The sequence below is a fragment of the Melospiza georgiana genome, chromosome 4, assembly GCF_028018845.1.
Source record: "Melospiza georgiana isolate bMelGeo1 chromosome 4, bMelGeo1.pri, whole genome shotgun sequence".
Classification (NCBI taxonomy): Eukaryota; Metazoa; Chordata; class Aves; order Passeriformes; family Passerellidae; genus Melospiza; species Melospiza georgiana.
Genome location: NC_080433.1, coordinates 73,909,039 through 73,934,706, shown reverse-complemented (window position 1 = coordinate 73,934,706; position 25,668 = coordinate 73,909,039). Strand labels below are relative to the sequence as shown.

Genomic DNA, 25,668 nt, shown 5'->3' with positions numbered 1-25,668 from the left:
ATTTAAAAAAAAAAGAAAATCAGCTTTGTTTTATACCCCCTCATTGCAATCAAATTGTAATAAGAATAAGAACATAAACTAAAATTGTAATTGAATGAGAACATAAACTAAAAAAAACCTCCACATGAATAACAGGTAATAAGTTTACAAAGGTCAAGACAATGGTTTGCTGCAGGTTTTGTAGAGTCTTACAGAAGTGAAATATAGTGATGTTTGAGGATTTTTAGAAGGCATCAAAGGCACTCTAAGTCTTTGGGCTGATTGTTACCACAGTTGCACTTCCAGGGACTGTGACATCACCCATCACAAGAGCAAATCACAAATCAAGAGCCACATTTCCTCCAGTAATTTATGGAATTGCAATGATTTACACTAACTGCAGTGCTAATCCAACTGTCTGATCTTTAAATACACCCATAGCAAGACATTTGAAGTTCAGCTAACATGAAAAATGAGTATCAGACTGATATGAGTGCAGACCCCATTGCTCATTGCTCAAGACACACCATGCTGACAGCTCAGACACACACAGTGCAGGATGCCACCAATAAAGCACTGAAACTTCCACCAGGACTGGTTCTGCTGCTGCCAATTACAGCAAATGCTACTGGAAACCACACAGGTCCTATTTGATAGCTGCAAACACCAACAAGAACATTTTAAAGACAGACAGAAAGAGTATCGAAGAGGTTCCTTAACAGAAAGAATATTGAAGAGGTTCCTACCTAGGTTCTGCATCCACAACAACAGCAGTTATGCTACCACACAAATGCTCAAAAGTCTGAGAATTCTCTCCTTAAGCAAAGCTCTGCTGGTACATGGCAGAAGAATCATTAACTTCCAACTCAAAGCAATGTTTTAATCTTGTCTCCTCCCAGTTCTGCCCTCTGTTAAAGGTCCCAAAATCCATGTTTGTCCACAGAGGTCAAAAGTTAATTAGGATGAAGACGTGCAAGGGTGTTCCATTTGTGAAGCATCTTTTATTTTTTTCTTCCCTGAAATTGTCTATATTATAATGGTTCACACCTTCCTGGTGTTTAAAAATATGATGTCCCAACTTTAGAAATATTCCTGCTTCTAATGCATTTTGTTACGAAGTTTTATTTTCACTGTCTATGGCTAAAATCCATTCAGTTCAGATCTGCTAGAGCCAACTAAGAACTTGCAGGAAGAGAAAATGTAATGCCTTGGATATATGGAATAAAGACGGTGTTCAATAATCACTCATGCTTAGAAGACTGTTCATATTTATTGTTTATTGCTATTAGCAGCAAAGGCAGGTGAAATATGAACATTTATTAGGGCTCTGTGTACTTTGGAGCAGCCCTTTATCACTTACAGCCCTAGTTCAAGGAAACCCAGACAGGTTTATTTGGTTGTGCCCCTGCTGTGCCTTCTGCCTGATTCCTGAGAGTAATTGTACTTAAAAGGTAAGTTACTCTTGAGGCAGGTGTCTGCCTGGAGGTTACACCAAAATATTCAATTTCTGGTAGCTCCTGCCCCTTCCCTGCCAGCACTCTAACCACATCCCCAGTGTGATTTCCTCACAGGAATCAACCAGCTCAGTCAGACCTCGATGTACCCTTGATAAATCCATGCTGACTGCTCCAAATCACCAGTCCATTGTGTCCTATAGTGGCTTCAAGGTTAACTTGCTCTATAGTCTTCCATAAACTTCTGCTGCTATTGATTCATTTTGGCTGTAACTTTTTGTGCAGAACAATTTTTAGTTTTCCATGACTAAGTGATCAATAACGTGAACATTTCATTCAACAGTGCAGAGAAAATCCATGGTGTAGGTTATGACTGTATCCATTATATTTAAGTCTGAATGTAGAAAAACCCAACACAACCAACATTGCCATCACTGTAATTTTTCCAAAAGAGTTGTCCTCACAGTCAGAGCATTATTGAGCATTAAATACACGCAAGAGATGGAAATTCATGGACATCTTTTTTTTAGAGTTAGTGATCCTTCATGTCCTGCTGTGGCATAAAACACCAATTACCCACTTCTAGTCCCAAGACAAGCATGTATTCCCTGTTTTACAAAGTTTTTTGGTGAAGCTTTGCATTCCCAAGGTTGCATTTTCAGGTTGTCTTCAGATGTATTAGCAGACCTACCCACGTGGGTTTTTGGCCTTTTAATCCTAAACATCTGGAAAGGGGTGGAGCAAAAATTACTCTCTTACTTTGGAGCAGTAGAACCTGTAGAAAAATATGCTACTTTCTTTTTCAATATTGTTTGTTTCCCTTATATGATAAAGAACATTTCCTTGTTTTCATCATTCTGACAAGTGAGTACAAATCAGTTTCTCCCTATTTTTCCTAGCGCTGTATACACCATTAATTTACATCTTTCCAGCATTAAAATATCTTTTATACTTTGCTTTCAGTATGGCTGAGAAGAATTTTTCTATCTTCAAACTGCTGCTGTCCAAACTGTGTGTGGAAGCAGAAATCAAAGCTGACCTCTTGAACCAAGAACTGTTGACTCAAACTGCCAGAATGGGAAACTACCAAAGTAAAATCAGACTATGGTCTTACACCTAAAAAAGGAGATGTATCCCTTTTTCCATCCCAGACCCCCCTCTATATTACTCACACTTGCAGGAACAATATAAATAAAAAGGATTATGACAGTAAAAAATCCCCTTAATAAGAACACTGAGCTGTTAGTAATTTCTGATTCCTGCTGAGGGTTAAAAGCAGTCCTTACAAAAGCCAAAGTGAGTCACTTTTAGCACCTTTAAGCCACCTTTAGTCACCTTTATCTGGCTGCAGACTCCTCCAGGCAGAGGGTGGCAGCAGATCCCACCAGGAGCAGCTGCCAGGGCACCCTTGGCAGGGGCAGCAGCGGGAGCTGCTCCCAGGCAGGGGCCAGCTGGAGCAGGCAGCTTTGATCAGAGCCCTTCTTATTCTCAGGGTGCTAATCCCCAGATACAGAAAATCGATGTATTTTAAAATTTAACTCTTTGTTAACAAACTAAATAAAAGGGACGGTGTACAGCAAGTGTAAGCAAATACTCCTGTAGTTAAGCTACTACAGGAATCCTCAGAGGGTGAAAATAGACTTTTCCACAACAGAAAAAGGTTCTTTGGCACTCCTGTCCCAGTGTCTAGTTTCTGTGTGGTGCTGTTGAGCTAACAAGTGAGAAAAACAGCTGATCTGTGGTCTCCATCTTAGGCAGCGTCTGGGAATTTATCCTTCCACTGCTCAGTGGAACATTTGCTGTTCAAAAGGACTCAATCGTTTTCTCATTGATTTACCTCATGCATCTATCTGGGGAAAAGTAGACCATGATGTGCTGTTTTAATGATATTTTTTCTCTTTTTTTTAAATTTAAAATACAAAGGGTAGATATTAATGCTGGTTGTACAGCTTCTCTGTGCATTCAGCCTTAACCTGCAGCTTGGACTGGAGTTGTTACTACAGACATAGAATTAATTAAGTGTAAATCACTGACAGGTGAGAGTGCTTAGACCTTTTTAGTAACCCATCCAAATGTGAGCAGCATCACAGAACAGCAGAAACAAAACTCATCTGACTTCAGGTGAAACCCCAGGGAAAGCCCCCCAATGCCTTCACAAGGTCTGGGACATTAACTGAGCTAACAGGACTGAAAAAATTAATATGGCTCACATAATTAATTAAATACCTGATATTATATACAAAACCACTGCCATAAACTGCTCATCTGTCTCGTTACACCAGAGCAGATCTTTTACAAGAATGGGTGAGTCTTGATTTTTTTTCCAGAAAAATCTATCAGATGTCAGAAACATCCCATAGACTGTTCTAGTAAAAAAAAAAAAAAAAAAAAAAAAAAAAAAAAAAAAAAAAAAAAAATTCTATTACAGTTCTATCCTGCTTGATTTCCAGACACTGAAAAACAGTCTGTCTGCACAGTTAAATAAACAGATTGTTGCTGACTGTATAATCTTATCACGGGTTGGTTTTTACTTAAACAAGTTTGTGTTTTCCCACATCTTATTTTAGAAGTGCCAACATCACAGGATCAACAAGAGGGCTCCGGTTGTGCACAACAGCCTTTCAAACTTACCATGCTCAACAGCCATGAGAGAAAGGAGAGAAAGCTTCCTGCCTGGTCACCATCCAGCTGTGAGAATGTGCTCCATGTGCTGCCCACTAAATCCTTTCCTTATTTACTCTCTTCAAAATTCAATGAACTGCAATAATCTGGGATGAGCTGTTGGTTAACTAACCTGCTGATATTAGCCACATGTTGCTTAAATAAGGTCCTTTTAACGAGCACTTCACATCACCATTAAAGGGCCCCGCATTTAAATTGCCCCTCATGTTTTTTACAGCAATTATGGACTTTTTTCCTTCTAGAGGTTGATTAGCACTGGATGAGGAGCTGCCTCATGCAGCACCTGCTTAGTGATGCTCCAGGGCACAAAATAAGACAACCAGATCTATGATCCCTCTAGGCAACAGCCTTTGGGGTAGATTATTAATAATTATTAATAGTGCTTATCTATGTGAAAATGATTTTAAAATACTCCTGCAACCTAGCTGCTTGCCAGTCTATGCACTTCAGAGCTTCTAGAATTTTTAGTAACTTTTAATATTTTTCAGAATTAAGCTGCATGTTGTGTCATCATCAGCCAAAGTGGTGCTGCCAGTGTTTTCTCTCAGATTATACCAATTGTGCTGTTAATTCAAAATATTGCAATACTGCTTTCATGTATCAATCTTCCTCATTATTTTAAGCATTTCAAGGAGGCAATCTATAATTATTCAGCCTGTTTACTGTTTTTGAGATATCCACACCCCTTGCTCTCTGGTTTTTGGTAATTCCCTCTGATGCTGGCATGGCATGAGTTTCATAGCTATATTTTATATATTATCTATACTTAATATAGCTATATTAGCTATATTTCATATATTTTATATATATATCCATATAAGATGCATTGTTCCCCCAGTCTTCTGATCTCACCTTTTTGCCTTTTTATCTGTTAGAAGTTCTTGAAGATTCCCTCCTGACACGGTTAAAAATGATGTGCCTATAACTAAGACATGTAATTTCATTTGAGAGTTGTATTTTTTGCTGGAGGTAGCAGAAGAAATGTGCCTTTGGCTCATGGGTTTTATTATGTGGCATGGCCTGCTTAGCCCAGCCTCATTCTGCATGTGAACAATGGGGACTTTTCTATAATATCCCACCTTTACATGGCACACAGAGCTTCCTACCAAGGGGGTGAGCCCCACTCTGGCCTCTGAGGCTGATAGCAAAGGTTGGGAAATGCCCTCAGCTAACTCTTTTAACAGTCTCACCTCTGAAAGCGAAAGATGTTTGCTTCCTTGCAGTCTCTTGGCTGTGGTTTGGTGTCTCTAACTCTAAAAAGAAAATATCCAGGTTTGTTGACCTAGGTGAGACAGCACCAAGTTGCAGACACAGTTTAAGATGAATAATTCTGGTAGGAAGATAGTCACAGTTCCAAATAATGCTGAGATAATTTTTTCAAGTATTAAAGCAAGTCCAGAATGTGCATCTGTGGTCAGACACTCATCCAGGCATCCATGTTACTACTTGAAGCACTAATATAAAGCAGCGGGCTTGAAAATAGTTCAAAGTGGGAATGGTTTCTATCAGCTTGCTAATTTACAGGATTATCATAGCTGAAGAAAGGGAGGAGAAAAATGAACATTTTCAAAATATAGTGCAAATAAGAGTTACTGAAACAAGCTCTTTTCTGGTATTCTTATGTGGAAAGAAAATGGGTTATGGAAGGAAAGCCTGTATTTTAAAGAATTATTCACCAACTACAGGCTTAATATATAGCCATAGGAGATAACCCATGAAGATGATTTTTTCTGTCCTTGTTTCTTTCTGAACTAGAGTAGGATAAGTTTATTTATCTTAATTTCTTTATTTGCCTGTTGTGATTTAGCCCCAGCCAACAAAATTAAATACCATGCAGCTGCTTGCTTACCCTGCTCCCACAGAGGAGGAGAATTGAAAAAAAATGAAAAAAATTGAAAAAAGAGAAAGGTAAACCCCATGGGTCAAGAAAAAATTAATAATTAGAATAAAATAAAATAGAATAATAATAATAATTGCAATGAAAAGGGAGGAAAAAAAAAAAAAGAAAGAGAAACAAAGCCTAAGAAAGACAACTTTTTGATGCCTGATATGATTGCTGACTGATATCCAGTCTGTTCCTTAACAACCATTGGTTCCTCCTGGGCAATTCCCTCCAGTTGATATCCTGGAAATGGCATTCCAGGGAAGGGAATTTCCCTTTGGCTAGTCTGGGCCAGCTGCCCTGGCCATGCTCCCTCCCAGGTCTTGTGCAGCTTCTCACTGGCAGAGAGAATGGGAAGCTGGAAAGTCCTTGACTTGGGGTAAACACAATTCCACAACCAAAACATCAGTGTGTTATCAATGTCATTCTCCTACTGAATCCACAACACAGCACTCTTCCAGCTCCTGAGAAGAAGATTTTCTCTCTCCCAGGTGAAATCAGTGAATTTTCCTGGCCCTGTGACAGCTTCATAGTTGGTGGGTGGCAGTGTCCTCACAAGGACTGATCCACAAAGCAGGAATTGTCCCCATTGCTTTGACACTCATACAACATCAAACATCATACAACATATCAAAATGCAGATATGTCTCCTTTTTTATCGCAGTGTGCACTAAGCTGGGTTCCTCCTTTCTCTCATGGGATGTGACAGCTCATTTCTATGGGAAGTGCCCTCCTTGGGAGGCTGTGGGAGGCTCCCAGCATTGGTTTTACTCCTGGGTGCTGATGCAGTTTGACATTTTTTGCTGTTTTTATGATGATGTAATATGAATGACATCTGAGATAGGAACACCAATCTTTGTGGTTCATCCCGACCACAACTCTTGCCTAGTCCCATATTGATAAACCTTCAGATTATTTTAATTATGTTTGTCTAGTTCAATATCCAGTGGTATTGAGCCCAGTGTGAACAGGCACAGATGTGCAGGACCTCAGTGCCCACAGCCTCCGACACTCACCTGGGAGGACAAAGATCTGGGACAGGAGTCTGGCTCTCCAAATTCCAGGCCACTGTCAAACACTGACCCCTGTGGCCAATCTGGGTGGCATTGGCTCTTCCTCTGACAAATGCATTTTCCCCAGAAATGGGTTTAAAACGTAACCTTCTGCAGATTTTTGCTGCTTAAGCACCATCCTTCTTGGTCCTGCTATTGAGTGGATTAGGTAGGCCCCTGCTGGCACAGGACAGACATAGACCACTGATCACTGGTCATTGATAAATCCCAGTGAATCCCACTCTTATGCAGTGCCCCTCCTCATGCACCCCACTGGAGAGGCAGCAGGGTACCTACAGTCACTGCTGGGACAAAAATGATGGGATATGGGTTTATTTTGCCAATATTGTGAAGGATGAAGCCTACCTTTCACCATGTGCTCAAAAATTCTGGTTGCTTTAAAGGATATCCCTATGGACCCACCATCACCTCTTCCAGTTCAAGCTTTCCTGAGATTGTTTTCACATTAAACAGCTATCCTTTGCACTCCCCACCCCAAATATAATTAATATCAAATATTGACAAAGCACAAAAATGTCTTAGTTTCAGCTAGAAAACATGACAAATTAAAAGGAAAAGCCCCAAGTCACCTGGTCTTTGAATTAAATTTAATTTTATTTTTCCCAAGCTGTCTTGTCATAGCTTTTTAAAGTATAAATCATATGTATCTTGCATAATTTTGTTATTACATCATAAAGTGCATGGAATTATTTAGTACACTGAGTACTAGCAAGTAGCAAGAAACTGCTGGAGATCTAAAAAAAGCTCTATTTTCATCCCAGTTTCCTTTGGATGGTACTCTTGTGGCCTCTTTGTAAGGACAACTTCTATTGCTGGTGGTTAACAACAACTTCTATTGCTGATGGTTGCGCTGCAACAAAAGCTACTGGAAAACAGATTCCTACCCACAACACTGACATCCCAGGTGTTATGGATGGAACCCAGGAGGTGCCCAGAGCCTGTGGCTGATTTTTCCTCCCAGCAAACCTTCCTGCTGCCCCATGCCTTGCTGCTGGCCAGGATGGGCTCTGTACCCAGGATCCCTGCACCTTCCAGGTGGCCAAGTCAGGTTTTGCACCACCCTTGGCTGGAGCCATGGCAGAGGAGCTGCAGGGCAGCCTCCCCACTGCCCCTCACACCCAGGGGGACACTGAGGGGCAGCAGCAGCTCTGGCAGCCTCCTGAGGAGGGAGGGAGCTGAGGGGCAGCCACAGAAACGGGGTCTGGGAGAGGGCACAATGCACCTCCCCAGCCATAGGAAATCCCCTCCCTCAGGTGAAAAAAAGGGTGAGCAGTGTTTTCAGAGCTGTTCACGTGCTAACAAATATTGGTGGTCTTTGCTTTTGGGGTTCACAGTGAAAATTGCAAGAGGGTGAACATTTTCAGGGCGGCTACTAAGATACTGCTTCACTGATGATGGATTTTTGCCTGGAACACCACTCACTGGGTAAAAGCACGGTGGAGATCTCAGTTTTCCTAAAGCCTGGTCTCCTTTTCTGGCCAGTAAGTTGACTGAATTAACTGGTCACTATTGACAAAACTGTCTTTTCTGCTCTTTGTCCCACAGGCGCCTCTCTCCCCGTTGGCTGAGAGGGTCTCATCTTGTGGAGATGACTTTTTTCGGAGAACGCAAAGGACAGCAACACTGAAGAAAATGGACACCATGCCCAAGACCAAAGTCAGCCCCAGGTACACATACCTGAGAGAGAAATGATTGATCAGAGCCAACACAGGACCAGAAGGCAGCAAGGACACATTCATCTTTTCATCAGGTAAGGCTGGATAAGGACACTGCAGTCAAGGGGATGGCCCTGGGGAGGGGAGTTTGTCAGCTCACCCAGGTCAGGTACAGAGTGCTCTGGGCTCAAAAAAGCATCTCAGGCATTGCCTGACCTCCACCCCAATGTGCCTCAGTAAGACTAGCACTAATATTTTTAGGGCAGTTACTCTATTTTTTAATATATAAACAGTACCAGTGGTGACAAGACCATTTGATGGCATTTTTGCTTTGCAGGCATAATGACAGCAACAACAGCAGCAACAATAACATCATAATGTTTTATTAGCAAAAAGAGTCCCAGCTGAGATTTTGCTCTTTCCTTCAAGTTTTCAAGACAAGATGTACCCTTCTCTCATGTTTATTTTCCTTGTGGTGGGAGAAGGGACAAACTGTTCTCCCATTTTCCTCTTACCACTGTTATTCCATTCTTCATTTCTGGAGAAGCCTTTCACAAATGCAGTTCAGACAATTACTGTCCTCTAGCAATAAATTAATAAAGACAACTCTGTACTTAAGCCTCTAGATAAACCAAGCATATTTTGTGGCAACTTTGCCTTCCATTTTTTGATCCAGCTCCAACATGGAGAAAAATTAGGTTTAGTAACTTATTTACACACACACACACAGTATGACAGCAGATATATTGAAAGCTGAGGGAAGCTTTAGCATAAAATTGAGGTGTCAACACAACTTTTTTTTTGGTGAATTATTAAAAGACAATTATTTACAGCTGATACTGAAACAAGATGATCCACCCCTCCCATCCAAAAAGAGATTGAATCAAAAGAATGAAATATGAGCATTATTGTTAATATTGTTAGTCAGAGTTTTCCATTTAGTTTCAAATCTTTCACTCAAATTTTCCAACAGAAATTCTGCTACCAGTGCCAGGTGTAGATGTACTTCAAGAACCAAAGGTAAGGAAGAAATGGAGAAGAGCATTACCTGAGTGCACTGGAGTCATAGAGTCTGCACGCTCCTCTTCCCCCACATCTTTTGCTGCCCCATTTCAGGCAAGCGGTGTCTATGGCTACTCCAAAATACACTGGGGCTGGAATCCCCGCTGGGTGTATTGAGCAAACAAACAGAGGTGAGAAATTTACTGTCCAGGGTGATCAGTTTCGATCTAGAGGCAGGTTCACACACAACATTCAATAATGCATTCCAGCAGCAAGGACACTTGCACGCTGGCTGGGGAAGACGTGCCTTGTGCTGCCCAGGCACACACCACCCTTTCCTCCCTGTGGGAAGCCAGGAAAACATGACAAAACATCAAAAAGCCTCTGGAAGTCCCTGGAATGAGTGCTGGCCACGGCTTGGTTTCCTCACCCTGCAGGACATCTCTGGGGGAAAAAAGTAGGAGATAATTCTCCTTTCTTGAGAGCAACGGAGCCTGTTCAGCCTGGGTGTAGGGTGGGGATGAGAAGGGACAGAGACAGCGGGTTTGGAGCCTGCAGTGGGGCTGCAGGGATCCCCCAAGCATCTTGAGATCCCACTGTGGCAGGGGCAAACCTACTGCAGTTCTTGGGGCTGATGGAAAGGAAAAGCCTTTTTACATGTGCTGATGGGGACATCCTGCACTGTGTCACCTGGGGTGCTGGAGGAGAATGTAAGCCTGGAGAGAAAATCCTGGCCTGCAAAGGTGTAAGAAAGAAGCCAACAGCTTGCTTTGATATAATTTTCCGTTCATCTAACTCTGCTCATGTAAATTGGGTGCTTGCTTCTTGCTGATTCTTTTTTCATGAAGACCTAGAGGATTTTGGAATTGCCAGTCTGTTGGAATCTCATGTTACTCTTGATTTCAGGTGGCTCTGCCACAAGACTGCAGTGACCCCAGGCACACCTGTAGTCAGTCACATTGATTCCCTTAGAAACTAGTGACTACATGCCTGAAAAGCCATCACAAATTCTCAGCCACAGCTGTTCTTTTACACTTGTTGCTGAGTAAGGGACAAGACGTAATTTTGATGTTAGCTTCATAGCCTACAGGATCACATCTCTATAAATATTGGCCTTGTGTATTTAAATTATGCCTAGGATATAATTATGTGATTTATGAAGTACAAAGCAATTTCCTTTTTCCAACTTTTTTTTAAAATCATATGACATCTATTTGCAGATAGACATTGTTCTTTACAACAATCAAAGCTCAATTTTAAGAGAAATTATTAATGAAGAGTGAATTAAAACCAACTCAGGAGTACAAATGGACTTACCAAGTACTCTTATTGCCAGAGTGTAGATGCCAAGTGCAAATGATTTCAAGTGGGGTTTAATGCACCTGAAAATAATAATAATAATAAAAGAGGTGTTACCTAGAAATAAAGCATCAGGTGTATATAATTAGAACACAAATAGAAAGAAAGGAAAGGAAAGAAATGTGACCTTTTTCTCCTTAATATCATGGACTTTGAGCAAACTGCAGAAATATGTAAAAAGGGTGATAAAAGCAGAACAGCACCTAGGAATTCTGAACATCTATATTCAACAACACATTTTAAGATGGTTGTGGATTTTTCAGACGATATCAGCACTTAGGGGTGTTACTAACACAGGACAAGAAAATTGCTAGTGAAATCACCCATCCATTGGATGATTTTATTCAGTTGACACTCCCTGAAATTCAGGATCAAGTCCCAGGCTAGTGCAAGGTATTCAGGCACTCACTTTTCCTTGCACCCTATCTAGATCAGGATCACACCTCCTGTAAAGGCAAATCCTCCAGGCCATTCTCTGTCAGAGCAGACCATTTGCATTTGGACCCTGCTGGGATGCAGGGTGAGTCCCACACACACATCCAGCTCTCCTGGCTCCAGATGAGCCCGGCTCCAGCCCTGGATCCTCATCCTGGCTCCCTGAGGCTGGGCAGGGATCAGCTGCCTTTCCCAGCCTGCTGTCAGCAGGGTGTGTATGGAGCCTCTCAGATTTGCAGGAATCACCTCTGCTGCTCAAACCTGCTGCTCCTCCATCACCTACCACACTGACTATTACCGTGCCTAATCCAGCACAAATCTGGGCATGTGTTTGATTTTGGCAAGTGGGTAGTGCCAGTCACATGGTCAAACAAGGACATTTTTGGTATGTGAGGTAACACATATATCAATATGGTGATTAATAAAACTTCTGTCACAGTCATTCTCTTCAATAATAAATATCTTTAAATAAATATTCAAATAATAAAAAATTATCTGGGCTGAAATTCAATTTGTCACCGTGGATGAACATAGCACTCTGGAGGTACAGTCTCTGAACCAGGGTGGCCTCTGCTCCTTCAAAAATTAATGTAATTTGGAATATTTTTAAAAAAATAATAAAGGCATTTCAGAATGAACTCTATTGTTCCTCACCAGTGGTAGTTTTCAACACTTTCTTCTCTAATGCTCTGCCCTTTATTTAGGTTTTTCCATGCATTATCATCACACTATCTCTTGATTGTGGCTTATACAAGAAGTGCCAGCTGTGAGGGCATGGCTGTAAAATGATTTTGAGCTGGAAGAACAGTGTCTTGCTCCCCTGCTAGACACCTGCTACACAGGCCCTCCTTAGCCCAGAGTCCTCCTGAACAAATATGAGGGCATAGAATGCAAAAAGTGGAAAATAAAAGCAATAACTAGATATTTGATATGTGTTTCACAGGATTTATATCCTGCAAAAAATATTCTCTTTCAGATGAAAAAAAAATTGGTTTTTTTTTTGTATTGTCTTTGCAAGGAAGCAGGAGCTCTTTGTGATGCTGAGTGATAGCCAGACCTCTTAGGGAGATCTGAGACTTCCTTTTCACTGCCTAATCCCTTGCTATTAATAGCTGGTGCTTGAACAACAGCGATCTGAACTGCAGGGCTTTTTTCCCAAAAACCTCAGGACTTACCCAAGTTCCCTGGCTGCTGTAATCACACTAATACCACCAAAATGACATTTCAGAAATGACTTGGTCACCAGCTGTAAGCACATTTCAATGACTTCAGTGTGCAAACCATCAAAGTAAATGTCACTAAATCTTACAGGCTTTTAGGGATTTAGCTGTATTTGTCCTCCATGGCAGGTGCAGTGATAGCTGCTCATCTGAAAACATCAGCTTGCTTAAGTGCTGGAATCTTAACAGAGATGACTGAATGCTGAATAATTTCTAAAAGTGATCATTGGAAAAAAATACATAATGAAGCCTACAACTTGACCTTGGGACTATTTGTGTCAAGGAAAATTTATTTTCCTTCTGGTAACAGAAGCACACTTTCAATTCAGCCAGATTTTTGGAGAAAGTCAGTCAGTGATGGATTTCAAAAAAGACAAAAGTAAGCATGAGCTTAAAGTGGAGTTGTGCCCAAAGGCCATTTGCAGTGCAGGAAAAAAAAATAAAAAAAGGATCAAACTTACTGAAACATGTTTTATTTAGCGGCATATCAAAGGTGGATGCCTCCAATCCAGCAGGAAAACACATAACTTCTCAGTTTCTCTTAAATGTCTCTCAAAGTAAAATGATTTTCAACAGCAATAAAAGCACTGGAGCAGAACCAATAAAACTGTTTTTCTGATTTCATATAACAACGTGGTTTAGTATTGTAACTGAAAACCTTTCTAAGCTTTTCTGACTGAATTGATTAAGCAGTAAGATCGCCAAGAGCAGGTTTTTAGGGCTGAGAAGGGCAGCAGCTCTGTGTGATTTGAGCTTGCATGTGCTTGGTTATGAACATCTCCCCAACACTCCATTTTTTATGCAGTGGGGACAAGAAGAAAGCAGGAGGTTGAGCATGGCTACCACAGTTTTGAGGCCCTGTGTGGTTCCAGATTTGCACATTTTCCACCAGATACCTTATGGATAGAAGGAAGATTTGACGTAGAGGGAAAGGGGAACTGCACCCCTGCATAGCTCTGTGCCCACATTTATCCAGTGTGTCAGAAGCAACCACAGAGACCAATCTGGCACAAACCCTGAAGGCTTTGCTGCAAGCTCTCCACTCATGAATTGTCACAGACATATTTTCTGAAAAATCCTTTGCTAGGATTTTTTCTCCTGAGAAGCTGAGAGGCCTCAGAGGAAAAGAAAAACAATTATTTGCTGCTGTGGAATGCAAGAGGTGCATTTTATTTGGTCCATGTGAGTTGTTTCTACTTGATGACCAATCACAGGTCCAGCTGTGTTGGGACTCTGGTCAGTCAAAAGATTTTATTATCATTCCTTTCTTTTCTTTGCTAGCCTTCTGATGTCTTTTTAATCTTTCTTTAGTGTAGTTTTAATATATCATTCTCTTTTAATATAATATATATAATAAAATAATAAATCAGCCTTCTGAAACATGGAGTCAAGATTCTCATCTCTTCCCTTGTCCTCGAACCCCTGTGAACACCACCACAATGAATCATCCTCATCCTGGCACAGGGACAGCTCAGTTGTGCAGGAGCTTCAGTAAAAATGGTCTAAAATGGATTACAGTGTGATTGTTCTTGGAGAGAGCCCTCGAGGAGAGAGAGATGCTGTGAGGTTTTGCAGCACTCAGGGGTAACCCTGAAAGAAAAGATGTGTGAGGAGAGCTGTGCAGCTTGTGCACACCTCACTGGCAGGATTTGTGCAGGGCAGTGGAGAAGGATCCTCACATCAGCCATTTCTGAAAGTCTCTGTGTGAATATTTATTCTGGTTTAAGGACTGTGATGGAACCCTAGCTGAAATCACATTTCTTTTTTTTAGATTTTTCCATACAGCCTACATTCAGCCAGCTCTAACACTGGCATTGTCCATGGACTATAAAGATACCAGCAATGAGACAGGGCCTGGTCCAGAAAATTGAATTGAAAACCAAGGAGAAATTGGGAGCATGAAAACACAGCTATAATACCAAAGATTAGTTAGACTGGATTTACTCTTGTTTTGTTTGAGAAGTAGAATGTGCCCATCTGGAAATAATTTGGAAAAAGGAACTGAGAAAGAAAGGTTTCCAAAACAGAGCAGAGCAGGACTGGGAATCCAAACATTGCAAGTAGCTGACAAAAATCCAGATTAAGCACTTGTAGTATTAACTGCTTTCTGCACTTGCTAAAATTAGCCTCAAAGCTTACAGTGATGGACAAATAGTTCCAGCATTTAAATATGCACTGGGACAAGCATTCAATAAATCTGTGATTAGGAAATAGGAAAGAAAATCTTGTGCTAAAACAATTGTTAAAACAAGGAGAAAAATCTAGGAGCCACAATTATATGGAATATGCTATCTTGCATAGCTGCAAAACATTTCCTGATACCAGGAATGCCAGGAGGGGAGGGAGTACCAGTCATGTGTCAAAACACTTTGAAAACATTTGGCAATGCCAGCAGGAATTATTCCTTACCTTAGGAGCAGTATGTATCCAGGTGTGCCACCTACTGACAAAGTGTATGAAGTGATAACTGATATTACTAGGAAATACAGGAACATTTTGGGGCACTCGTTTCCTTTTTGACACGGTCCCACCACAGCTGAGGAGCTCTGTGAAGATTCAAAGGTTCCCACGCAGCTGCAGTTAAAAAATACCTGGAAGAGAGCAGGCAAAAGTCTATGAAAACCTAAATGGTGGGGAATTGGATGTTTAGGAATTGCACATTCTGGATGGCTGAAAGTTTAAGTCCAAAGTGGGAAATATTTTATGAAAGGAAAAGGCTTATATAATGACAGAGAAAATTAGAAAGTATCTACTGTTGATTAATCTAGTTATTAGGGTTTTTCCCAACAGTCTTGGTAGCCAAAAGCTCAAAAAAAAAGAAAAAGCCTGCTACATTTTCTGCTTGTGATTTCTGCTGGAAACAGCAAAGTGAAAAAAATTTTAAATCTGGGTGCCAAATTGCTAAAAACCCTGAGGGGTTCAGGGCTGAAGAGGATGTGCCGTGTTCAGTTTAAATCCACTTTGACAGACCTGGTTGTACCAGAAAGAATGATCCCACCTCACATGGAAATAAAGAATTTTATGGCATTTTTCCCAGTGCCTTGTATCAGAAAGAAAGGTCACCTCACACAGAAATTATGAATTGTCTTACACCCTGTATCAGAAGTGAAGATCCTGCTTCACATGGAAATGAAGGGTTGCCTCACACCCTGTATGAGATATAAAGACCCCATCTCACACAGAAATGAAGGATTTTCTCACACCTTGTATCAGAAAGAATGACCCCACCTCACATGGAAATGAAGGATTATCTCCCACCTTTTATCAGATATCACTGTCCCATCTCACACAGCAATGCAGGGTTTCCTTACGGTGTTTTTCCCGGTGCCGTTGGACGCGCGGCAGCCAGCCAGGCAGGGGGACACGTAGGTGACCCCATTCTCCCCACAGATGGGGTCCCAGTCGCTCCTGGAACAGGAGCAGCCTGAGTTGCACTCTGAAAACAGGGCTTGCTCGTGGTCACTCACTGCTTCAGCTCTGTGGAATAAAAGAGGAGCTGCAGAGGAGCTGCCCAGCAGAGCAAACCACGATCACCTGTGGGGTGATGCTCTCTGCCAGGAGCACCTGGCCACCCCTTCCCTCTGTAGGCCATTAAATGTTGTCTCTTCACACCACACAGCAGTGTAAATCCTCATTTCTGTTATCCAAAGGTTTTCACACCATCTCACCACCTGCTGTGAGACAGTATGTACTTTATTAAGAGGGACAGCTACCAATTTATATTTGTGCATTTTCTCAGATTTTCTAAGGTTTTGGTTGTGCAGCTTTAACACAACTGGGCAAGTGGCACAGAAGGGAGTGAGTTACTCATGGGAAATGGTCTCTGTAGAAGTTAGAAAGAAACTGATCAGAATGGGATTCATCCAAACTGAGTGTCTGATACGTTGCACGACAGCTCTCTGTCAAATTCAGTCATCAGACACCAGTGGAGCTGCTGTGAGCCAGTGCTGGAAACTCCTCCCAAAACGTTAGTTTTACAGAGTAATAGCATGGGTAAAATGTTAGCCTCAGGTGTGCCTCATGGTTAATCCATGAATCCTTCAGTTTTGAGTTCAAAGGCTATCAAATGCCATTCATTGTTCAGTGGCACACAAAGGCAAGAAACAATTAATTGAATCTCTTCCCCCCTACTGAGCTACTCACATTGCCAGGAATCACTGGGCTAATAGGATGGGTCCCATGGCAATAATAATTAAAAAGTAATCAGAAAAATAATCTGCACTTGTGACATAAACCCCACTGGTTTATGCCACAATCATGAGAGGGTCATGACACAACACCCACTGGTATGGAGTGGTTTCCATTGATTTGAATCAAATTTCTGGGAAGCACATTCAGGTCAGTCACTCTCTTTTCAACAAGATCTACTTTGTGAAACAAAGTGAGGAAGGAATTGGGTTTGCAGTGGCCCTTTCTGCCCTGCCAGCATACCCATGGTAGGACACAGTCAGTCCAGCCACCTCCGAGTTCCCACAGCCCATGGCAAACAAGGAGAGCAGCAAAAGGTAACCAAAGAAAGATGATCCCAGGGAAAGCTTTGCAGCCCCCACAACACCGACTCCAAATCTCTTCATGATCAGTCCTCCAGAGAATATGCCAAAGGCCACAGCAGGAATGTTAATAAGACCTGAAATCAAACAGAAAATTCTGTATTAACGAAAACCCCAGCTCGACGGGCTAACCTTGTCAGCACAAAAACAACTGCAGCAATAGGATGAAGGATCTTATAAAAGATCTTCAGTCAGGACATTTTATTTTGTCCAGACTTAGACTGATCCTTGGAGTCTTACAAAGGTGCTGGGGACAGCTTTGAGAAACTTCCTCCCAAGGACATGCTTCTTTGCTGGTTCTTTGACAGAGAGATTATGGATAAAGTTTAGGTAATGCTCTTCCAATTCCTTAAGCTAGGTGTTTTATTTTTCACAATTAGTCTGTCTCTGGAGTAATCTGCTGATTCCTAGAGGACAAATTTAGTTCTTTCTAATATTATGAAAGCCAGAGCAAGACCTGCCTTTAAATATTTTTTTTTAGTGCTTCAAATTGCTCTGAAAATTTTGGTATCTATCAGAGAGTTTGATAGCAACTGTTGTTTAAAAAAAAAGAAGAAGAAAGAGTAAAAGATGTTTGAAAAAGAAATAAGCATTGTGAGTCTGAGTCAGCCCTCAGGCTCCTTAGGAAGGGTGGATTTGGAGAGCAAAGAAAAGAAGAAAGAAAAATCACCTTATTGCAGGGACAGCCACTGAGCAGGATCCTCCCCTAACCAAGCCATCACACACTCCCTGCTGGATATAGTCCCAGTGCTCAGAGAAATCAAATGGTTCCTAATCCGCACTCACTTTGCACATACCTGAAAGCTTAGCTCCAGAAAATCTTTAAATACAATGAGAAGTACTACACTGAATGTAGGGATTGTTTTCTGGACTTTCTTTGGCCATCAACTGTACTTGAAGATTTCTCCTTGCTTTGAGGAGTTTGGTGCCAGGAAATTCCAGCTTCTATCTTGAATGGAATTAACATAGCACAATGGATCATATCAGCTTTTCTGCACATATAGACCTCTGTTGCTGCGCAACTAATGCTGCTCTGGAACAAGGCAGCTCCCTCTGGGCTGGGGAGATGTAAACCTCTTTGCTGCTAATGCTATTGAAGCCCTGGACCTCTGGAGCTGAACCCCACATGCAGCTTCAGCAGCTGGGCAGTCCAGTCCACCCTCGTGAAGTCAGCTATAAAAATGTTGATTTCTGTACCCAAAGGCTGAAGCAGCTTCTGTCTCTTGTGCTGTAAGGGGCAGCTTGGGATATGACTTTTTTCCCTTTTATTTAACTACAATCTCTGCAGAGAGTCACCCACAGCACTCATTGAACTGATCTTTGTTTTGTTGAAAGAAATGGGAAGCCACCAAGGCAGCAGATCTGTCTGATGATAAATTTATGTGAACTGTTTTAAAATTATTTCTCAGTTATTTTCTTGTATTGTACATACATTAGGTATGTACAAATGATGTAGATGGAAAGGGGAAGGGAAAGGAAGGGGAAGGACTTTTCAGATTTCCGGTGGGAATTAAGATACCAAATCATGTAAACTTTTACAGTAAGTCTTGCATAGATAAAGTCAGAGTTAATTGGTGCTGAAGCAGAAATGAAATAACTTACCTTCTATGAGCTATTACTTAAAGTAAGACAAGGAAGGAGAAGAAATTAACAAACCTTAAAAAACCCACAATTTTTCCTATATGTATATGCCGCTCCTAAAATGTCCATATTAAAGATATCAAGAAGTAGCTATAGCATTACCTATGACAAAGTTAGTTTTGGAAGATGTCTGCCCATACTGTTGTTCAATATACTTTGGCTTATATGTCACCATGCCAATCAAAGAATTGAACTGAATAATACTTGCACACAAATACAGAATGTAAACTGGATTCCCAAAGAGGTTCTTCAGGGATGGCAAGAAGTCTGCAAGACAAAACAGCAGAAATAACAATCAGGCCAGAGAGAGAATTACTGCTGGAATAATGCTTTGTAGCATGTGTGCCCCTTCCAAAAAACCCAAAACTGGAAAACATTTCAGAGGGAATCTGTGAAGTTCCCTGTTGCTCTTAACAGTTCCCTCATTTCTGGAGGGAGGAACAGTGGAGCAAAACACTAAGCATCAATTCCCCAGAAGAGAGATCTTGTTTTAAATACCTTCTTTCCACCATAAACCAGGAAGGATTTAGTTTCTATGTGTCCTCAACAGCCACAGCACTGTTTAGCTTAATTTGGGGCAAAGAGCGCTCAGCACATCTGACAGTAAACACAGAAATACTGAGCTGCAGATTCAAGTTCTGAGGGAAAATGCTTTTGGCAAAGCAAGGCCAAGGAAATGCAATTGTGCAAACCAGCTTCTGTCTAAATCCAGACAGCCTCCTCTAATACTGTAGCTGCTCTGTGCCCATCTATATTCTGATCAGATATTGTAAATGTTTTCCTAATGCAGGAAAAAAATAATTAGCAAAAATCAAGGGTTGGGGTTTTTTTTGAGCACCACTTCTGCAACAGTCACTACATGTGAATAAAACATTTTTGCAGAACTTTATATGTGCTGGGCCACTGTTATAATTTTACAAATCTCAGCCATTTTGCATGCAATAGCAAGTCCAGGGAACACTGAAGTGATCTTTTTGTCTGTACTATGGAGTTGGACAGTGAAAGGGGAAAACCAGAATTCTGAGACCATTAAAATGGGGACTCAGTAAGTCTAAAATTTTAAGTCTAAAAGCCTCTGAGAGAAAATCTGAACAATCAGGAAGAAAACTCAAGTGATTTGCCTTTTGCCATCTCTGCAAGCTTCGCCTGCTGCCAGGAGGATGTGCCTTGGTCCTTGCTGTCCTCAGCGATGAACCTGGAGTGCTCAGAGGAGGTGCTGGAGTCCTTCCTGCCCTGGGGCCTGGGGAGGTGCCTGGGCAGGAACCAGAAGGGGATGCCAGCCAGGATGCTGATCAGCCCAGCTATCAGGTAGCCCAGCCACCACGCCCCCACCCACTGCGCGTCCTTGGGGCTGATGGTGACAGTGTCTGCAGAAAGGGGAAAAGGAGAAACAAATAAATGCAGGGATGTGCATCCTGTTTATGCAGTGACAAAACTGTCCTTTGTCTCCTAAAAAAGGAAAAAAAGCCCAGAAGTTTCTCTCCTCCATTAGGTAAAAAGACATCTCATAGGACCTGGCAGTCACCTCAAGATTAAGGATAGCCAGTTGGACAGGAGCCAAAAAGTTCTGCCTAAGCAATTTACTAGAAAAATAAGAGAACAAAGGAGCTAATGGCTTTTGTAAGATGTTTTACCGGGGGCAAGAGCCTCTTGCCCCGGCTTGGCTTTTCTCTGTAAAAAGCTTTGTTATTTTGCCTCTTATTAAAACTTTTCTGTTTCCAACACTGCCACAGAAGCCATCCTGCTGATTTTATGCCATCTGAGGTGGCTGAGCTACCTCAGGTGTGATACAGATCTCCAAGAGCTTATGAGACATGGCTCGAGGAGAGCCCTATATCAAATAAACACATCTGGAGGATATGTGCTGCTGCTAAGGAAGGAGGGTTTGCAGGGTGGTTTTTCCATCCAGGTTTAGCTGTGCTCTGTGTCATTGTGGGTGTTTTACAGGAGCAGCTGTGAGGACTCACTGATTGCTGGCCCTGACACTGCTGTGCCACTTGCACATCCCCAGAGATGCTGCAAGCAGCAGCACTTGGGGCAGTCCAGGTGGCCACTCACCTGCTCCCAGCCAGGCTGTTCTGCACAAAAAACCCAGACAAAAACCTGTTTTCCTCCTGATTTTTTTTAAATTATTGTTTTTTCAGAAGAAGAGCAATCAGGAGATTTGGTGCCCCCTGTCAAACCACTTTTCTAGGCAACAAATATTAAAAAGGCACATGCAGGATCCTGAGCCTCAGTCCTGTTTCCTCCTGGCTCCCATGGTCTCCCCAGAGCCTCCTTAGCAAGCATCTCTTGGAGGCTCCTGCTGCAGATCTGCTGGGGCTGAGGAAGAGTCAGAGCTCCTTCTTCCTCTACCCCCATCCTCCTTGCCAGCCTATTCTGCATGGAGCCCTACACTGCTGTATCCTTTTCATTTCACAGAGTGCCCACTCTACCCCTGCTAGCCCCTCATGCCTAGCAGATAACCAGAGTTCTTGGCCAAAAATAGGAATTTTGGAGCCTTTGTTTAAAAACCCTGACTGGGTTTTTTAAGCCTGAGTGTTCTGAACTTACCCAGGTCCACAAAGCCAATGTCAACGTAAAGTTTGGCACACAGGGATCCCAGGAGAAAGCCAAATATTGGCCCTATAATTGCCACTGTCTGCACACAGCCTGGAAGGGAAAACAGGGCACTGTTACACTCCTGAGCTAAAAAAGGGCACTGGTTCTTCTGCATCTGACAGCAGATTATGGCATGTGATGGGCAGCAAGAGACACACATTGAAATATTGTATTGAAACACATTGAAATATTGAAAGACACAGTTACACAAATTGAAATATTTACAAGAAGAAAAAAAGTCATCAATAAAATCTTCCCCACTATGATGACACATTTTATTGTTATCCAATTAAAGATTTACATTCAGCCTAAAGGAAAAAATGTCAGCAAACTGAATGGCCTGAACTCAACAGCAGCACCAATCCACAATTGCTAGAAATGGCTTAGCTGACAGGATCACAGTAATTGGGGAGCAAATGTCATTTTTTTAAAGTTAACTGATTGCTTTCAGTTGAGGTAGGCCCTGAACAGGCTGAGAAATCCCTTTGCTTTGGTTTCCACTGTTAATATGTTTCAATACATCCTCAGCCAAACTTTCTGAATACTTTGAATTTGAAAAAATTCACCTGGAAATCTGGGAAGACTGAATCTTTTACAGAGAGAATCTGTTTTTTTTCCTTTTGCCTGATTGGAAACTTGTTAAGAGCAGATGCTGATGAGATAGGACTTTTTGGTAATATTTCAGGTACAGCCATCAGACAATGAACAAGAAAACTGATCCCAACTTCCTAAAGCTTCAGTACTATTGTTTACAATCCTTCATGAATCTGGAGGGAATGTTTTGAGTGCCCATTGCAATTCTATTTTAAGTGCTTAAAAGAGAGCCTGTTTTTATCACTTTCCAGAGAACTGAATGTGCACAGAGGCTCAGCAGTCCACATCCAGAAGAATTAGGAAGATTAGGGTAACAGCAGGAACCCAAGGTCAAATTCTTTCACCAAATTAAGATAATGGAACTGTGCTGGTATAATTAAATGGGAACTTGGTCCCTTGGGTGTACATGACTGTTAAATAAACTTTAATATTGGAAATGATGCAAACAAAACAATCAGGGCAAGTTAATTCAATAAAATTCATTCCATTATTCAGAACGACTCAGTTCTCTCCTCTGGGGAGAAATGCACGAGGAAAAAGCAACTACATTTATTTTACCAATATATAAGGCAGCATTCTCTTCGACAGCATAATCATCAATGTATGCAATTCCCAGGGGCTGGATGGGGGTTTCACCTATTCCACGCAGGAGGTTTCCAAGCAAAACATAGATCCACATGGAGGAGCCTGCTTCCTTCTCACACCCTGGGGGCACAGCAAGAGACAGCAACCATGTGTTTGTAGTAGCACTTTGACACTCAAAGCTCAGGGCTCCTAAAATACTTCTGTTGTGGGAGAAACACTAGGAAAACTGTGAAATGGCCTAGGGTAGAAAAATTTTTAGCATGAGTTGCCTCAAAGATAGTACAATTTTGCTGGTTTTATACATTTGCCGCCCCACTCCTTTTTAGAAAACTCTTTCACTGCCTTCTAATGAAAACTGGGATCTCCTGACAGAAGGATTTGGGGAACATCAATGACAGCAAAGCACTACCAGCCCCAGGATTTAACAGAGACAATTCTCACCTGCATTTACTTTTGCTTGAGATTTCTCCAGGGCTGAGAGTGGAGTTTGGCTTTTGTCCTGCAGACATGGAGAGAGGCTGACAGTGGAATTGATGGCGGAAGAGAATATTTCATACCTGTATCTGTTTGGAAAACAAACTTGTATTTATCCATAAGTACTGATGAGAAAAAGCAAGCAGATCTGTGACTACCAGACAGGCCTAAAGCACTAAAATGCAAATTTCATCTGCATCCATAAGAATCCATCTGGATCCATTGCCTGTGGTGGTTTTCAGGGCATAAACAGAGCTCTGTTTGTACTGCATCTGTACATGAAAATTGTCCCGTTGGTTCTTTTTGCAACAGTGATTAATTTCAGTTTAACAGGCACTTTGCTCTACTATGATACATGAATTTGGACTGAGATTATCAGACACTGGTGTATCCTCTGGCTTGTCTTTCTGAGTTTAGTCATCACTTCTTTACTGTCATTTCAACAATTCCTAAACCACACCAAAATGTGGCCGGTCAAAATCAGAGACTAATTTGAAAAAGCTGATTACAGCTTAAAAGAGTACACATGTTAAATTATTTGCTCTACAGTAATAAATTATAAAATAAATAATTATTTTTAATAATAAACAATATTTAAAATAATTTTAAAATAAATAATTATTTGCTCTACAGTAATAAATCTTTTCACAAAAAAAAATTTAAATTAAGTAACCACATCCCCATATGCCTATTTCTATCATCACAACCAATGCCTAAATGTTTTAGTGAGTGCCATTCAGTGTGCACAGCCCAGCTGGAAAACAGGGATCACTCTGCACTTACCTTCCCATGAAGAACTGGGGCATTGCAATTAGGAATGTTCCAGCTGACATAATTAAGCAGCCTGCTCCAATTATTCTTGGCCTGTGAAGCTTTGCTCCAAAGTAGCTCACTAGAATTATGATTAGGAGGTTCCCTTTGAGAGTACAAAAGGAAAACTGTGTTTTACTGCTTGTTGACAGGAGATCCCCTAAAATAACAATTCCCAGTTCGTAGTACAGGCACTGATTTGGTGGGAATGGCCTTTCTCCCTTTTCCAGGCATTTGCAGGAGCCCAGTGACTCCTGTGCTAGGAAAACCATAAAGCTTTGGATAAACAGCTGGAAAAGAGGAGAAAGCCTGTGCCAGCTGAAGAGAGCAAATAACCAGAAAGGCAGGAAAAGGAGGAATCAAGCTGAGTTTTACACACTTAGGCCAAGATTTCATACCAGTGAGTACCACAGCCCACAGAACACCCATGAGATAACTTCAGTAACCTGAAATTGTAAGAGATAATGACATGCTGGCAACCTTAGTGTGAGAGGGAAGGAGAGGGACTGGACAAGAAATGTAGATTATAATTAGAGGTTTGTTCTCCTGCTGCTTAATAATGGGCATAATGCTTAATAATAATAAAGCTTAATACTGCTTGATAATCTGTTCCTATAATAATGGAGATCACAAAGGACAAACACCTGTGGGTGAGGTGGATTTCTGCCTGCAGAAATCCGCGAAGGAAAATTCTAATTCAACATCAAAAGTTTATTAGTCTCATGCTTAACTTACCAAATTACAATTAGCCACATGCTTAGCTTATCAAATTATATTTTTTTATGTCTATGCTGAATTGCTTGTATTAGCAACCTTATCCTATTGAAAACAATCATCATGATAACCCCACTTATTTTTACCAGGTGAATCTTGCTCAGTTTTAAGTTTTCAGGGAGATTCATGCAATCATTCCTCAGAACAAACTGCATCACTCTTTTATTTTTCTGAAAATAAAAACGTGTTTCTACAGCACGTACCAATTTCAAAGCTTCCATCAATAACACCAACCAAAGAGGAAGGGATGTCAAATCTTCTTTCTATTTGTGTGATAGTACTTTTTAGATAACTTCCTGACAGTGCTTTAGCAAAATAAACAAAAGACAATGCACCAAGAAATATCTGGGGAAAAAAAAAAAGACAGTGATTAAAATCAGGCAGTACAGAAGACATATGAATTATTTTTAAACATGTTCTGCATTCCTACCTCTTCTTTTGCCAAATAGCCAAACCAATATTCCTCCTACTTCTTATTAAATGCTAGATTGCTGATTTGTTCATGTCTTATGAGCAATATTGATGAAAACTGAATTGACTCTCAAGCATTGCTAATTTCAGGTAGAGGCCAAAGTTACTGTTCTGTTGAAAGACAGAAACCTGTGATTTTCTCTTGTACAGTAACCATATGGATAAATGCTAAGTGCGGCTTGGTGGGGAGGTGAGTTTTTGAACATTTCTAAATATGTTACATGTTCTGTGAGATGAACCTGCCAGGCAACTCTCTTCTACTAATACATGCATTTTCCTCAGAGTGCACCCTGCATTTTGCACCTTCTCCCCTCCCTTAATTTTGCAGAGACAGTTTTCTCTCAGCTATCGCTGCATCTGTTTTAGCATGTCCTTCTGAATCAGGAGTGGGCTTTGGAAATTAAACTTCCCAGTGCTTTGGTTTGTA

At 41.3% G+C, this 25,668-nt stretch overlaps 1 protein-coding gene across 5 annotated transcripts in view; it reads right to left on the bottom strand.

The window, feature by feature from the left end:
- The window catches only part of SLCO1C1 (solute carrier organic anion transporter family member 1C1), a 33,064-nt gene that overhangs the window by 1,568 nt on the left and 5,828 nt on the right, over nucleotides 1-25,668 (bottom strand). For 3 of the 5 annotated variants that reach the window (XM_058022299.1, XM_058022304.1, XM_058022300.1), the window contains exons 3-15: nucleotides 24,974-25,115; nucleotides 23,970-24,102; nucleotides 23,154-23,275; nucleotides 22,686-22,832; nucleotides 21,486-21,584; nucleotides 20,054-20,299; nucleotides 19,035-19,199; nucleotides 17,173-17,368; nucleotides 16,053-16,218; nucleotides 15,151-15,332; nucleotides 11,045-11,109; nucleotides 9,774-9,891; nucleotides 7,678-8,747 (exon numbers count right to left, since the gene is read on the bottom strand). In XM_058022299.1, coding sequence (XP_057878282.1) covers nucleotides 8,525-8,747; nucleotides 9,774-9,891; nucleotides 11,045-11,109; nucleotides 15,151-15,332; nucleotides 16,053-16,218; nucleotides 17,173-17,368; nucleotides 19,035-19,199; nucleotides 20,054-20,299; nucleotides 21,486-21,584; nucleotides 22,686-22,832; nucleotides 23,154-23,275; nucleotides 23,970-24,102; nucleotides 24,974-25,115 — 2,004 coding nt within the window. In that variant the 3' untranslated portion in view covers nucleotides 7,678-8,524. Of the gene's footprint in view, nucleotides 1-7,677; nucleotides 8,748-9,046; nucleotides 9,274-9,773; nucleotides 9,892-11,044; nucleotides 11,110-15,150; nucleotides 15,333-16,052; nucleotides 16,219-17,172; nucleotides 17,369-19,034; nucleotides 19,200-20,053; nucleotides 20,300-21,485; nucleotides 21,585-22,685; nucleotides 22,833-23,153; nucleotides 23,276-23,969; nucleotides 24,103-24,973; nucleotides 25,116-25,668 lie in introns of those variants that run through there. The other 2 variants (XM_058022303.1, XM_058022301.1) reach the window with 2 other exon arrangements.